Genomic DNA, 16,852 nt, shown 5'->3' on the forward strand with positions numbered 1-16,852 from the left:
CATATAAATAAAAGCAATCTTTTATCCTAGCATCCATTCTCAGATATCTAATGTCTAAGCTTCTTTTCTCAAACATGGTAAAGTGAATTTTAAAGAAAAATAAAACACATTATGAAAAATACAGTGCAAGAATGAATAGATAGAAAACTCTATTCCCATACTTTCTCTCCTTTACAAAAGACAAAAAGAAAAAAAATACACAAAAGAAAAGCAATTTAGTACAAATTACTGCAATAGTTGATACCACCAGATTTATAGTCACTGTTAGAACACTGCTGTGAAAAGCAGAGGTACTGCTATTACAAGAAAAGATTATGTAGTTTCAAGAAAGGGTAAGATTAATCACTTTTCATAAGACAATCTCACCAGGAAAAGCTAGCTCTAGATTGTACTTATTAAAAAGGGAAATTATTATAAAAACTATTATAAAAGTATCACCATTATTTTTAAAAACATAGTGCTTAACAATAATGGTCATATAATTTCTATGATTATAATCATATACTTAACAAATAGCATTATGTACTGGGCATGCTTTATTTTTAAAATAATTCAAAGTTTCCAGCTATTTTTATATAAAAACCTTTATTTGCCATATTTTTAAAGAAATGTAAGTTATTACAAATAAGTGTCATTCTGAAACCATAGCATCAATAAATATAAATATGCCAGCATATTACCATTCATTTTCTATATACATGTATATATATATATATATATACATATATTTCCAAAAGAATTATAGCAGTTGGAGAAATGGAAGTAGAAATTATTCTTATTTACTGAAGTTACATTTATATCTTAAATGTACTGCTACTAAAAAGCAATACAGAGTGTACCCATAAAAAATTTTTCAACAAGTAAATATAACTTCAGTTTCCAATTAAACTATTGTATACATTTTTTTCAAGAAGGAACTTCTAAAGATGATAACCAACAGCAAGAATTTGCTTCTAAGGGACTTTTGGGTTTTTAATGCATTATTCAGTTTTTATGAATTTTTCTTTCTTTTGTTTTATTGTTGGTGCTGTTGTTTTATTTTGGAGGCAGTCTCACTTCGTAGTCCAGGCTGGCCTTGAACTCCCTATATAGCCCAGGTTGGCTTTGAACTCTCAGCGATCCTCTGGCCTCAGCCTCCTGAGTACTGGGATTATAGGCATGTACCACCATGCATGATAAAAACTGTTATTCTGGGCTAAAGTTTGTACACCTCTAAAATGTCACAATATTTTAGCAAAATTATTGTCCTTAAAAATCTGTATCTAGCTATACATATCCTTAGGATACTAATGAAAATATCAAGAAAAACCTATAAACTAGTAAATTTTTAATTAAAATCATGAAGTAAAGGTCTCAGGCTGAATAATTCAGTAATAGAACTGACCACTGGACTACTCTCAAAGGATACTTAAGGGCCTTTATTATTATTCTAGTTGTAATTAATGCCTTTTTCACACATCAAAAAAATTTATGAAAATAATGTAATGATATACAGAGTTAACATATCATTAAGAATTGATACTCTTTTAAAACCACTTATAACTAAAAAGCTAAATTTCAACCAGCATAGCAGGTGTATATTATGAAACAAATATAAAAGCATCAGTAGCAATTCCTTTCCTGTGTACACTTCCCAAAGCAAGGCAGGCTGTAAATTTAGGCAAATGGGAGAACTTTGGATTTGGGCCAAGTCCAGTCCATTACCTGACCTGTTAAATAAAGTTTTACCAAAACACACCTACACTCATTCTTTTATACTGTTATCTATGTGTTATCTATAGGCAGAGTTGACCAGTTGTCATAGAGACCATCAAGCCTAAAATAATTTAGTATTTAGCACTTTACAGAAAACATTTGCTGACTCATGAGCTGAATGAGTCAAGAATGAATAGATGGAAAACTCTATTCCCATACTTTCTCTCCTTTACAAAGACAAAAAGAAAAAAAATACACAAAAGAAAAGCAACTTAGTAGACAATAGTTGACACCACCAGAAAATTTTGATATTCATGCTGGGAGTGTTAACTCAGTGGTAATGCACTTGTTCAGCATGCTCTGGACTCTAGTCCCTGTACTGGCGGGAAAGTGGAAAGGGTGGCTGTTTATGCCTTTAGTATGTATACATACACACACAACTTCTGTATCTTTGACATAATCCTTAGTAGAGAATATATTAAGTTGATTAATTATGAATGAACATTCCCTCAGTCTTGATTTTATAATGAATGAATGGACCACTGTCTAATTTCTGGACTCTAAGTATACAGCACACTGGCTGATTTTTGCTGATTTGCAGTTTTTGAACAAAACAATAGTCTTTCAAAACAAGATAGCTGGGCTGGGGATTTAGCTCAGCGGCATAAGCACCTGCCTTGCAAGCAGGCAGTCGTGAGTTCGATCCCGGTACGGATAAAAAGGAAAAAGACAAAAAAAAACAAGATAGCTAGTTAACAATGATTGTTATACACCAGCTATAGACAGGCAAAATTAATCAAACTATATTATACTACTAAAACTTGGAGTTTAGACGATGAACTAACAAAAAGATAGCTAAATGGGTTCAAAATGGAACAGAAATCAAGTGAAAAAAATGAATCACAAAGACCAACACACTAGGCTTTAAACATAAAGTGTTATTTAAAGAGAGAAGAGTATTTTAGACTTAAGGAGTCACTAAATATACAGACCACTGAATAGAAAGCAGTAAACAAAGTCAACAATTCTGTCCCCTACCTTCTGTCTTCACTCAGCTTACCTACCACACATAGTCAAGAGTCAATGCCCCAAATTTCTTTCAAATGAAGAGAATAAGCAATTAAAGAAATTACAACTGCTAAATCTGAAAGTAGATAACTACCATATACTTAAATTCCTTAAAAAATCCTTAAAAAGCATCTATAGACAAACACTAAATTGACTTCATTTTTATTGTTGTAAATAAAAATAAGAAACTAGTTTAAACTTAGGTACAAAGTAATTATAAAGAAGCCCAGACATCTCTAAAGGAAGAAATCTAAGTAATTAAATCCGAAGGTATTATTTCTTCTCCTTAGACTTTATGTTGTATGTGAGGGAAAAACAGATGTACTTGCAGTCTTTTATGATTTCAATTTTATGAATTCTTAGTTTATGTCACAAAAATCAACTCAACAATCACTTTTGCTTTGTGTCACAAGAAGTTTCAAAGTACTAGATTGAGATCTTAATAAAAGCAATAGATAATAAAACGCTCTCTTCTTTGTATCACTCTACCACATTTCTAAACAGATGAAAACTATTTTCTTAATCTATAATCCCAAAAATTCTAACCATACCTAAGGTATAGTATACTAAGTATACAATATCTAATGATGCTAATATAACAAATCATCTTTTCATTTAAACATTGCAAAAAAATTATGGTCTTGAAACTGATTATTAACTTTCTTCTAATGTGCCTCATCTAATACATGAAGTTGAAGCAAAATTAAAAAAATATAAGCCCTGATCGTTGTTCCATTAACTACACTATTCAATCCCACGGTCCAGTTATTTACATGTACACTCCCAGTTATTACAATTCCAACCTACTACATAATTACCGAATTACATACCAGCAATTTAAGGAAGATAGTCTGTATACTAAGTCTCTTATATAACAATTAATAAAACTGCTTAGAAACTCATTATCATTTTTAGCCAAATTCATTTTAAACTTACATGTCAATCACTGATTTTCAAGAAAGGAAGTGATGTTTTGATATAACTTCACTAAAAAATACTCAACTTTCCTACATCCCAGTAACTTTCTGTTATACAAAGAAAATGCTACAACTTGCCATCTAAATACTGAATGTGAGTTATTTGAAGGCAAAACATTTGTGTTTATTCATATGTTCTTTTATGATCTTTGCTACAAACAAAGTTTTATATCCCTACTCACAGGTTATGAATGTACAATAACACAAAGCAAAGAGCCTCAACAAGATGAAGCCCCTATTGTAAATCATTCTCTTTAACAGATTATTCTAGACAGAGAAATCCAAAGAATTTCCAAATCCTTTACAAAAAGAGAAATCATCCATCTCAATTTAATTTTATAGGAAAAGGAACTGAAGACAAAGATTTTAGTTAGCTTACACAAAATTAGTCTGAAGACTAAACACAAACCTAGTAAGGTCATTCTCCCAAAATTTCTTTACAGCTTGTCTTTATGATGGACAAGTCAAATTATAATTTTCAAACAAGTTACACTATAAATCAAATCAAATCAAATGGAAAAAAGACAATATCAGACCGAAGTAAAAGCCATCTTATTTACAGAATAGTGGTTTATAAAGCTTGGACTTTGGTCTCCCAAAAGTTCCTTACACTTTCTGTCGTATTTCCATCACATTTCTGTAACATTTTGTTGCCTCCACACATACACACATAAAAAAGATCCATTGCAAAATAAAATGCTTCCAATTAGTTCTCTTTCTGGTTGTTTCTGAATGTGCCTGTTTTTCCTGCTTCAGTCATCCATGTAGAGAATCATAACTTACAGCAAGCACAGAACTCATTCTTACTTGTATGCAAAGTCCTCTTAACAGACATCAAAGAGTTGAAAACTATTTCAAGCCCTTGTTTCTCCTTTATAGCTAAAATTCCAAATGACTAGAACTCTTTTTATGATCAAAAGGATGAAAGGAGGGAAGAGTGAATAAAAATATAGGTACATTTTAGTTACACTCTTTATCTTTAATATTTCAATCAAAATTCATGTGCAAATCTAGTTTTCAATGATGTTTTGTAAAATAAGCATCAAGTAAAACATTCTGATTTTGACTGATTATTTATTTAATATCCCTATGCAAGGAAACTTCTATACATATTTTCTTATTATATCTAATTAGCAATTTTGGAAACTTGTGATTGAAAAGAACATAATTTAAAAGTCAAACATCTAAAAGAAATTTTCAAGATCTTTTCTTCAAGACTGCAACAGCTACAGAAATAAATGTGCCTTCTTTCTACACAATGTCTGGCACTTGTCTATCATACATTTGCTGAAATATAATAAAGGCCCTGAAAATTAAAACTCAGAATAATAATAATCCTATCTTGAACATTCACCAAAATTATGCTGTACAGTCTTAAAAATAACACATCTGACAGTAACCTCTTTGAGCTAGGTAGAGATTATCTTTTTTTCTCTAATGAGGAACTCTGGCTAAGTATAGTGACTCTCAACCAAGAACACATGGAAGTGTGTGGGAGTGGTTGGGCTGCCACACTGACAAGGGAGGCAACACTGGCATTTAGTTAAGGAGACGAGGAATATTAAATATCTTGCAATGTACTGGACGAATTCACAGAATTAAACTGCCAAAAAATGAGACTGTTACTGAGAAACACTGACAGAGAACAAATTGCCAAAGCCAAAAAGCTAATAAAGACTTTAAATATAATTCAGTAACAAAATTCCGGAAATCACCAAGAACTAGCCCAAAAAGAAATTAAACATAAAGTGTATCAAATTCTCATGCTAAAATAAGACATCTAGGCAGTCTTCTCCAACTAGCATTATAATACAAGCAAAATATGACATAATTTCACAAATAAAACATGACATAATTTCAAACTCAGTATTTCTCTATCATCTCTTTGCCAAATGTTCCATTTTCATTTTATAACTGCCTCAAGACTTTACATGCAAAACTTTAAAACCCTTAGTTACTCCCTAAAATTTTATACACACGAGTTAGGAAATCTTTCTCCAATTCCCATTCTTACATATTTCTTTAGGTCCACTTTCCTACACAAATGATTAATTATTAGAGTGTTCACTTTGGTCTCAACCAGGACACTTCTGCCTAATCGTTTTTTTTTTTTGTTTTGTTTTGTTTTGTTTTTTTAAATCGGTATGGGGGATCGAAATCTCAACTGCCTGCTTGCAAGGCAGGCACTTATGCCGCTGAGCTAAATCCCCAGCCCCATCTCTGCCTATTCTTCACATGGTTTCAATGATACTTTCTTCTTGCCAGCATCGTATTACATAATTATGATCCCTAACTAAATAATATGTAGATATCTCAGGTTAACACTTAGACTCTCAAAAAGCTGGCTTATTATTCCCTTCAATTTAACTAGGATGAGTAATCCAACCATTTTTTAGTATCTTCAATTAATATAATTCTCTTTGCCATATGTAAGCCCACACTACTTTTTCTTGCCTAAAATAATTTTCCTAAATCTTTTTCCCTGCCATGCTGAATCCTTATCAATGTATAGAAACATTCATTGAATATATAGAATTTACCTATAATCTAATTTTGTGTAATATCCTCAAACACCTAAATAAATCTCTAATTTCAATTATGTTTAACTAGCTCTACTCCACTGATTAGGACTGTAAAGTTTTAAAGGTGAGGATCACATTTTCATTTCTTTTGCATCATGCATCTAGAAGAATTTGAAGAAATCATCTCATACAGCACCTTAATTTTTATACTAAGAAACAAGACTAAAGAATACAATATTTCTTAAAGAAAAAAAATCCGAATTCAAGTAATTTATAATTGAATGTTGCCTGATACTTAATAAGTGCTTGTTAAATAAATTTCAAGGTATAAAAATCACTTCCTAAGCCTGTATCCTGCAAGATTAGACTGCAATTTATAAGATGACTGTGTCTTATCAAATCAGAAATTGCCTACTGATAATTTTCCAAAATCTCAAATTTTTACCTCAATTCAGTAAGTCTGAAATTCCATTTTTACGCTTGGTCCTTGACCAAGAATATATAAAATATTCTCATTGTTTTTAAATAAATTTTTATCTTAAAAATGGATCTTGGTAACCTATTATTAGCATTATGAAACATTTTCAAATTATACCACCGAACCAGAAGGTTAGAGACAGCAGAATTAAAATGACCTTCATTCCTCAGTTAGGAAACCAGCCCTTCCCCTCTCCCCAACTTTTTTTCCTGTTACTTCTGCATAGGCAAAAAGGTAATGGATTATTTTATTCCAATAGTTCTCATCAAGTCATATGCATTTCTACAGCGCAAAGGAACAATTGAGATACTTAAGTCCTATCACTGCTATATGACTTAATGTATAAAACTTTGCTTTCATCTTCTTCCAACCCATATTCTCTCCAGAAGTCTAGAAGGTAAAGCATTAAGCATATTTACAATAACATCATCAGTTACTTCTATATGCTTATAAAGCAAGAACATTAAAACAACTTAGACTTGTTACTGGCTAGTGTATTATTTTAGCATTCAGATTTTTTAATAATCTTGGTCTACAATATTGCATTTTAATATAACTTTCTTATGGAGGGAAGTGTTTTGTTTTGAACTCAAGGCAGGCAACTCAACACTCAGAAGTAGTCCTCCAACATTTAGGAAGGTATTTGTTTAGTCAAACTAGTATACTAAGTAAGTTCACTTTCAGGTACACTTTTAGAATTGTTTTAGTCCAGTACTATTTCTGAAAACATCTACCTTTTGCTGTAAAGTTTTAAAAAAATGCCTTTATTCGGAAATAAATTTATCTTCTAAAGATACTTTTTAGGGCAAAAATATCACAAACTATTAGAGTTTAATATGATAAAAAAAAAAAGACAAGGAGCAAAAGAGACCAGTAGCAACATGGAAAATTAAAGAAACAGACTTGCAATTAATACGTGTGTTATACTAATACAGTGTTTTGAACCCATGGAAAATTAATGGAGCCAGGCACCTGTAATCCCAGCCCTTGGAGACTGATATAGAAGTTCAAGGCCAGCCTGAGCAACTTAGCAAGACCTTGTCTCAAATTTTAAAAGAGGGGGAAAGGGGACTGGTGATATAACTCAGTGATAAACCATTTGACTACCATGTACAAGCCCGTGGGTTCAATCTCCAGTACCACATACCAAAAAACTCTGAATCAAAGGAATACATACATAGACCCCATTAGAATCTAAACAATTTAGGTATCTCATTTCAAAAAAAAAATAAAGAATAGGAATTTACTGTATGTATATCTTAAGATTCATAAGTGGAAAGCGAGATAAAACTAAAAAGGGCTTAGTCATTTTCTATAAATCAGTCATGATAAATAAAGTTCATAAGCTCATCTGGCACTAAATCTAACAGAAGGAATGACTAGGTGGTATTTACTGGTAGGCAAGCCCATTTATCACTCTGGAATGTTCATACAAATTTCATAACAAAGAAAAGCAGGAAGAAATTTGGTCATTTTCCAAACCATAAATATAGTAAGCGGATTCTAAACAGAGGAGGAGAGAGGAGGAGAGTGAGAAAGGGAGACAGAGAGCAATTATAAACTATAATCACAGATTCACTTTCACTCATATAATATTTAACTATAAAACACATCTATATCAAAAGTCATAGACGTGATAATTCTAGATACTTGATCATTCCTTTCAATTGGTAATTAACACTAGGCCTAACATTTTAACTATACCTTTTGTGCCCACTTGCTAATTATACAAATACATTTGTGTTAAAGGTACTAAGAAAAATATTTGGTTTTACAAAGTCAACCTTGTTGGTAGAACTTACTTATAATTAATTTACAAATGGGCCAGATTGGCTGTTAAAAGGAAAAAAGTTATAAACTATGAAACTTTTGAAACCACAGTGAAAAAACAGTAAAAATCAAACTCACTAGAAAAGGTAAACAATTTAAAAATAACTGATTTAACTCAACTTTACTTTTTTTCTTCTGGTCAAGTAATGAAATTCTGTTAGGAAAAAGTCTATTTTCAGTTCCAAAGAGGCCTTCCAGAACAATGCCCTAGTCTTGACATTACACAGAATTTTGTTGAAAACTGACAAAATCAGCTGTATTTCCATCTTTACAATACTAAAGCAGGAATAATAAACTAGAAAGTGAGGTTCCAACTATTCGGACAAGACCAATTAAAACAGACTATACCAGAAATCAAGAGAATCAGATCTAGCTTGGTCAGATTTTGCCATCTAAATAGACAGAAATGCACTACCAGTATTTACTATATAGAGAGACTTCCAGTAAGTACTAGCATAAAAGATCACAAGATGTCTGGTACATGTTTAACTCAAATGAAAATAAATCTAAAAATGTAAATAAGTAAAGCTCTTCCCATTCCATTTTTGCTAATAACAGAAATATCCAGAGAGATTATCTAACAATTTTTCTATTCATTACCAACATAGTACCCCAATAAATATGTAGGAAGGAACTTACAGATGTATTAAAAAGCTTTTTAAAAACTTATGTTTAAGTTTAAAAATAAGAATAGTTTAGTTAAATGCTGCAGTAAAAGCAAGTACCAATTTTATTTCAAGCAGAATGGTGTAAAAGAAAGAGCTCTCCAAGCTAAAAAAAAAAAAAAAAGAATGTTGAAAATTATCTTTTGAAGTGTTTGAAAAAAAAGGCTGTGACAAAACCACTGCAATTCATGCATAACCAGGAAAAAAATTCTTTCTATGCCAATACTTAAATGTACTACTACCAGAAAGTTTACAAATATATATATATATATATATATATATATGACAAATATAGACTATAAAAGGGAAAATATATCACTAAAGTATATTTACCCCTAGGTATTTTATTAGAAAATGCTCTTAACACTTCCCAAAATATTAACTCTTCATAACTACGTATAGAAAACTAATTTGCTGTATTTGTCTTCTACAAATATTCCATTTTTCTAGATGGACATGTAGCAAACCAAATTCAAATCCAACCTCTAATTCATCAGCCTAATAAATAAGTCACACACAGTATCTACCATGCTTGTTTTAAACGTAGCTAACATGTACACCATACTGCTGTCTTTTAAACTCATCTATTTAATAGACCACTGCCACAGGAGCTGAAGCAGAAACCTCTAGCTCCTTGAAAAGAACACAGTACAACAAAACTTTACACTTGTATTTTGATATATATTTAGGTACTATACACTGAGAGCTGGAAACCAGCGCAGCAACTTACAACGAGAATATACCTATAATCAAAGGAAAGGACAACAGCAAGTAAATTCTTGTAACAGATACTGGATTACACTATTTCTTTGGAATTCAACACGAAAAATTTTAAAGCTATTGGACCTAATTAGTAACAGGACAGACTGAGGGAAACAAACATAAGCTAAAAAACAAAATGAAAGGATACAGCCGTAAAGCACCAGTCTGAGTTCCCACTGCCAGGATCTTCTGTACAGGATCAAAGGCCAGGGCTGAGGGTTGATAGGGAAATCCATGGCGAACAGTCTAGGGATGGGTAAGTGATATCACAGCAACCAAGGAAACAAGCGAAATTCAAAAACAGAAAAGTGGATAGAAGTATTAGAATTTAAGAGTCAACTATCCCTGATGTAAAATACACATACACACAGTACTCCTTTAAAAAAAAAAAAAAAAGGTGAACTGTAGCTTAAAGGGGTTATTAACAGAACCGTAAAGAATCTGTATCAGAAAAAATCTATTATCAGTGTTTACACCTTATTTTCTCCTTTTCCTGAATACTGATATTCTATACCAGAAAATCTCCTATTAATACTTTATACTACAATGCCTGGTGCCAAATTGTAGTAGCTCAAATTTTGTAAATTCATTTCAAAATGTGATTCACGCTTCAAGAGTAATCACCTCATTGCTACTACACTTGAATACCAAATGCAAGTGCTTCTAAGAAAAAGCTGTCACACAATTAAGTACTTTAGTCAAGGACTCAGGCAATTATCAAACCTGTATCCCAACATTTTGCAAATGTAAAAGAATAAAAATGAACATAACATTGAAATTTATGACCAAGTTTATAATTTTAGGGCATTAAGCCAAAAAGTTTATTACATACTTTTAAGAAACCTTGACATGAACGCATGGCTAATTATAAGGAAGACAGGTATTAACAACAAGTTTATTTCTCACTCAGCAGCTGGTGAATTAATTCGCTGCATCATTCTTTCTGAATTACAGAACGCCTTGGCAATTACCTTGCCATTCAGAGGTAAACATCACGGCGTTAACTTTTGAACCAAACATAATACTAAAAGAACCGTGCGATCTCATATTGTAAGCCACTCATACAACATTTTAAGGGAAGTGATGAGCTAAGATCTGGTTGAGCAGGTTTGGCTTTCTGATAAACAATATTCATTCCACACGATTTCCAAAGGAAATTTCGAAGTTGGCGAATTGTATGACAACACTTGAATACGACAGTGTCCGATTATCGCTAGCGGTGTCGTGATACGAAATAAAGGTCAGATGATACGTTTGATGCTGACTTCAAATGATAACTGTCCGTGTAAAGAGGACAGAAGAAAAAATTAAGGAAAAGCAGTATCAGCTTCCAAACTACTCCACAAAGGAAACGCTGGCCAGAGGAGGGAGCCCCCGAGGGGAGCTCTGACCATCACTAGCTCTCTCTTACCGCGCTCTGCCTGGTAACGCCGAGATGGACCCCTTAGAAGACCCCGATTTTTCAATGACAGCGTCGCGGGGCTGCGCGCTCCGCTCACCTTGCAGAGCTGGAAGTGCTCGGACTGGAGTGTTTCCTGGATCTCGGGCTCCCGGCTCCCGGGCGGGTGCTGCTGTGGTTGTTGCTGCTGGGAGGCCGAGGACGAGCCGGCGGTCAGGCCGTCCAGCACCTTCCTGATGTTGAATTTCCTCATGGCCCCGGCAGGGTCTCCCCCGAAGCCCAGGAGGGGAGAAGTCAGGGGAGGACGAGGCGAAGCCGAGGGCAGCTTCGCGCGAGCACCCAGCGGAGCGCGACTGTGAGGGGAAGAGGGCGGCCGCCGAGAGGGGAAAGCCAGAGATAATCCGCACAGGAAACGCTGCGACGGCAAGAGAGAGCGCGAGCGAGCGCGACCCCTCTTCCTGCGAGGCCGCCGCCGCTCGCCGCGGCTGCGGAGGCGCCGCCTCAGCTCCCCGGCCCGCGGCCCGAGGAAGCAGCAGCCGTGGCGGGACCCGCGCCCGCGCCGCCCGGCCTCACCTGGCGGCGGGCGGACTCTGCGCCGCGCTGCCGCCCCGCCTCGCCCCCGCGGCGCCCATGACCCGCGGCCCGCCGCCCTGCGCCCGCCCGGTCTCGCAGTCCCTCGGCGCGTCCGTCTCCTGCTCCTGCTCGGTCCGCCGCCGCCGCCGCCACTCGGCCTCCCGCCGCTCAGCGACGCCGCCCGCTTGGCATCGCGCGCTAGACACCGCTGCGGGCGCCTCGCCGCCGGTTCGACCTGCTCTCCGCACCGCCGACCCCACCGCCTCCTCAGGCGCCGCCACGGGCGGAGGCTCCCTGTCGCCTAACAGGGCGCTCGGCACTCGGCAACGAAGCCCGCGCGAACAGCAGAGGCAGCAGCCGCGGTTCCAGAGCTCGCCGCTGTGCTGGCGGCAGCTGGGCCTCAGCGGAGCGGGCAACCGCGCGTGCGCAAGCACGATCCTCCCCCCCCCCCAACTCACGGCCCCCCCTCCCCAGCGCCCCAGCGGCGAGAAAGCCTGGGTTCTTCAGTGGCCCTCTGCGAAAACCCCCGACGCTGGCTCCGCTTCGCCCACCCTGGTCTCCCTGCCAGAGTCTGCAGCTGCTTCTGCCGCAGCTGGCATAGAAAAAACGTTGGCGACTCACAAGCAGCAGGACTTGATTTTACGTTAGACCATAAAAGCAAGGTTGAGGCTTCCTCTCCTTTTCCCCCACCTTCAAGCTGTGCATGGTCCCGGCCGCTGGCTGCAATACTAAGGTTGTCGCTTTATGCCAAGGGGGTTTGTTTTGGATGGATTTGGATTTGGGTTTTTGACAGGGAGAACCTGGGCAAAAATGTCAGTGTGAAAAGAATGACAGGTGGTAGAAACGGAGTGGAACCCAGAGGCAGAAGGAAGCCCAGCCTCTTTTCTGAAGCTGTTGCTGTGAGTACAACGAGTCTGGCGGTGGCAGATCGCTGCTAGCAAAGAATAGGCTGCCGACAGGGACGGACTCCGAAATCCGGGCCTGTGAGATCGCGCTGCCACGAGTTTTCCGGACCTTAAATCCTCTTCGCAATGCTGACTCCGCAACCCCAGGAACTTTTCCACTCTTCGGCTGGGAAAGGAGAGTCGGAGGAAGTTTCTGCTCCACCGCTCTGCCGCTTCACTCGACCAGTCTCCCTCGGATGCTTAGGGACAGGTGTAGGCGTCTGGTTCAACTTTGCAGAGACATGCAGGAGGGAATCCTCCTGCAGTCTGCAAGGAAAGGAGACTGGGACTGAATTAGGAAGGAAAGGAGTGGAAAATAGACAAGTGGGAAGTGCCCAGACGTAAAAGCTAATTAGAGGGGCGGGGGCAGGGAGGACTATCTCCGAGTTAAAGACTCCCAGCCTTGGCTGGGGTCCGGTGAAAAGCTACGGATTTACAAAGGCTTGTTTGTTCGAACCCAAATCAGAAGCGCCCGCCCTCCCCTTTGTGATTGGCCGTCCTCTGCTTGGTTCAGGAAATTATCGCGTTAGTATTGGCCGAGATGAACTGACTTCAGGAACAGGCAGCAAACCAGCCAGGACTGGGGCTCGTGGGTTTCGGGAAATGTAGTTCTCTATGGAGCTTACACAGGACCCCGCATTTAAAACTTTTAAGACAACTGTATTTTCTGGTTTAATATTTGTTGAATCAAGCAGATAATTCACTTGGGGAAAAATAATAAAACAAAGTTGAAGACTTTCGAAAATTATTTCCCAAGTGACTCTGAAATCTTGATTTACTAATTTAATTCTTCAGCACACTTTTTGTCAAAAGTGACACAATGTGCCTAGGCACCGCGAAGACAGACAAATGCGATCCTTGCTTTCAATAAGCGTACCACCATCTCAGCGGGACGAAGTGACATGGATAAGTAATCGTAAAACAATAATGGGTTCAGCGGGGAAATAACGAGGAGGAGAACTGATTGGGGCACTTACTTGGCCAGGAAAGGTCTGGAAATAGGCATGCTATGCTTAGCTGACGGCAGATGAGTAGAAGTTGAACAAGGGAACAGCAGGGAAAAGAACATTCTAAGACCACAGAAGGTTTTGTTGTGTTTATTGGTTTTGTTTGTTTTTACAAATACAAATGACTCCATAGCTAAAACAGCCAAACAGAAAGATCTTATTCCCTTCGAATTTATGGTCTGTCTTTTCACCTAGTTTTAAAATATATCTGTTGATCAATTTGTCATCACTGGATTATGGAATTCTTTGGAGAAAGGACAATTTACTTAGAGGTTTTGTGGTATAGTGGGAAAATCCTGGACTTTATTTTCTAAACATGAATTTCAATCCATGTTCCCGCAATATGTGCAATGCGGGGCAAATCGCTTAATTCTCCATGTGTAAAATGAGATTGACTATCTCTAAAGTTTTATGAGGGTAATATGGGGGTAGGAAAATATGAACAGTTTGTACTACATTGCTTAGCAGGCTGAAAGTATGCATAAATGTCAATTTCTAAGATCTTAGTGATGAAAGGGATTTCAAGAGGTCACTAATTTAATTTATTGGTTTCTATATCAGATTATAAACTCATCCTGGCATTCCAAAAATTTAGTTCTTAAAAGATCCCTAAAATTTAAAATACCCGTAGATTTGCTTTGTGAATTGTAATCCATCCCCTCCAAATTCAAGGGGGAACGGGCCATACACAGAAATACATTTGGGCAGAAATACCAATGTCCCAAAATAGCTGCTGTTTTGAAAGCAAAGATTTTTAAAAAATGGATCTTCAAGCTCCTGGTATTTATTGCAAATTATTTTATTTGATTAGTTTGCTTTTAAAATGGTAATTAAAAGCCTGCCAGCGTGGCACAGTACTCATGAGGCTGAGCCAGGGCCATAGCTGTGAGTTAGAGGCCAGCCTGCACTTCATAGAGAGACCCTGTCTCAAGAAAACACAAAATAAACAGAATTAGAATTTTAAGAAACAGTTTTAATTAAGTATTTAAAATTTAGGATACATTAAGTAAAAATTTAATATAATTTATATTAAAATTTATCACAGAGCACAGAATTTTACCTGTAATAGTCCCTCAGAAAAGTTTCTTTCTTTTTTTTATTTTAATGAGTGAATCGGCACATTGATTCTAAGCAGTTCCGTAGTTTTCTGCCTTTGGTTAAGTGGTATGCTCCCAAATGGAATTCTTTCTTACCTACTTAGTGAAAAATGAACAAGAACATAATGATGTAATAGCATGCCACAGATAAATTAAAGATAGATAGCCTACATTTAGCTGAGTCAGGGTGGCACTAAACAATATTGCATTGATAGATGAAAATTTTTTAAAAAACTTAAAGAGAAAGGCAGCCTACTAAATTATGAAGCATGGGAAGGTTAAAGACCTCGGAATGCAGCAAACTCCCAAATCTGCCATTCCTCATTATTAAGCTTTACCATACTGATGGAGACTCTAGGACTGGTGTCACAGGGGCAGCTGGATGTCGCCCGTGATAAAGTGGAAACTGAAAATAGATATTTCAATGAGATATTTGTTATTGGCTGAAACTTATGGGAAGATGAACCAAATCTATTTCTCTTACAAGCATCCACTTTTATTGTTTTCATTTCATTTTATTGAGCCCTCAAAGCATGTGAGCATGACGGTAATTGCTTCACTATATCATTTAACGGAGTATTGAATTTGAATTATTGGTAAATTGCAATATAGATATTAATTAGTTGGTTTGCCTGATTCAAGCCCCCTTTTCTGAATCAGCTCCTTAGACCCCGCTGAAATGATGGGCCTCTGGGCCACTGTGTGTTAATCAATTGACCCTGTTTTTGGGTTCCAGTTCATTAGAGCAGCACAGGTATCTTGAAATAAACCAAACTCAGAGCTTATCTCTTTTGGGAATTTAGAAGTGAAGTACAGCATTGTCAGTTGGCCTGAACCAGGAGAAATCCAGGTCTCTACCCAGGGTAGGCTGGGTGGCATGATTTGTTTGCTTACACTAAAGCTGAGAGTGTCCACTATTAAACGGGATGTGAGCAGATAGAACAGACACTATGAGATCAAAAAGCAGTAACTCCCAGAAAGGAGGATCTGCATTCCTGAGTTGACAGCTTCAAAGCCTTACTCCTTATAAAATCTACCTGTATTTCCCCTTCTTTCTAGTTTCACAATCAAATTATTTGGATAGAAAGTTAGACTCAACCTGCCAACAAAGGTAAAAGAACATAGAGATATTGTAGCTACCATTTGTAACATCTGCTGAGAATTCTTTCTACTGGTAAGAGGTCACCTCAATAAGCCAGGCCAGGAGTTTATGGCGTGGGTCATAATGGTTAAAACTGACAGTGTTACGAAAGTGTCTGGTTTGGGATTATATTTTAATGGTAGACCCAAGAGGATTTACTTATATCATGAGGAATTATCAGAGAAAGAAAAGAGGCAAAAATGATGCCTTAGTTTTGTTCCTAGCACTTCAGAGAGTAGTAGAGCACTATAGGTAGACATTTAGACATTAGCAGGCTTAAGCATAGAAGAGTGGGATAAGGGGGATGTTTTGACCCAAAATAGTAGGGAATGCCAGTAACAACAATTAAAATTTTCAATGAATTTATAAAATCCTTTGTTAGGTTTCCAATGTAAAATGGTTCCACAAATAATAAAGCCATTTTAAGATTACATATTGCATATTGTTTCTGACATCCAGCCCACAGAGCAAGGCTTACTGCATTCCTGGATGTCATATCCTATAGCCCAGTGATACCAGGAAGGGAAATATTCTTTCCTTCCTTGGACTAGGACCTGCTTTAAATTAACAATTTATCTTTCATAAATGTCTTACCTGATTAAAACCACTGAGAAAATACTGGTCATTTAAAAAGGACAGGAAGACATTTTGGAATTCTTAAGTAATTTTCAAGGAAAATATAAATCAGTATCAT

General features: G+C 36.9%; 1 protein-coding gene across 9 annotated transcripts in view; it reads right to left on the minus strand.

Moving 5' to 3' along the window:
* Stxbp5 (syntaxin binding protein 5) overlaps positions 1-11,681 on the minus strand; it is a 155,304-nt gene extending 143,623 nt beyond the window's left edge. For 8 of the 9 annotated variants that reach the window (XR_010041948.1, XM_063233034.1, XM_063233032.1 and 5 more), the window contains exons 1-2: positions 11,497-11,681; positions 10,146-10,243 (exon numbers count right to left, since the gene is read on the minus strand). Coding sequence is in view for 7 of the 9 variants with exons in the window: in XM_063233034.1 (XP_063089104.1) it covers positions 10,146-10,243; positions 11,497-11,649 (251 nt within the window). In the remaining 2 variants the exon portion in view is untranslated. The remainder of the gene's footprint in view (positions 1-10,145; positions 10,244-11,496) is intronic. The other variant, XM_063233035.1, reaches the window with a different exon arrangement.
* Between the last annotated feature and the right edge of the window lie 5,171 nt (positions 11,682-16,852).

This window comes from Cavia porcellus, unplaced genomic scaffold (genome assembly GCF_034190915.1).
Source record: "Cavia porcellus strain 051 isolate PalLab524CR breed Dunkin Hartley unplaced genomic scaffold, mCavPor4.1 scaffold_22, whole genome shotgun sequence".
In the NCBI taxonomy this organism is placed as follows: Eukaryota; Metazoa; Chordata; class Mammalia; order Rodentia; family Caviidae; genus Cavia; species Cavia porcellus.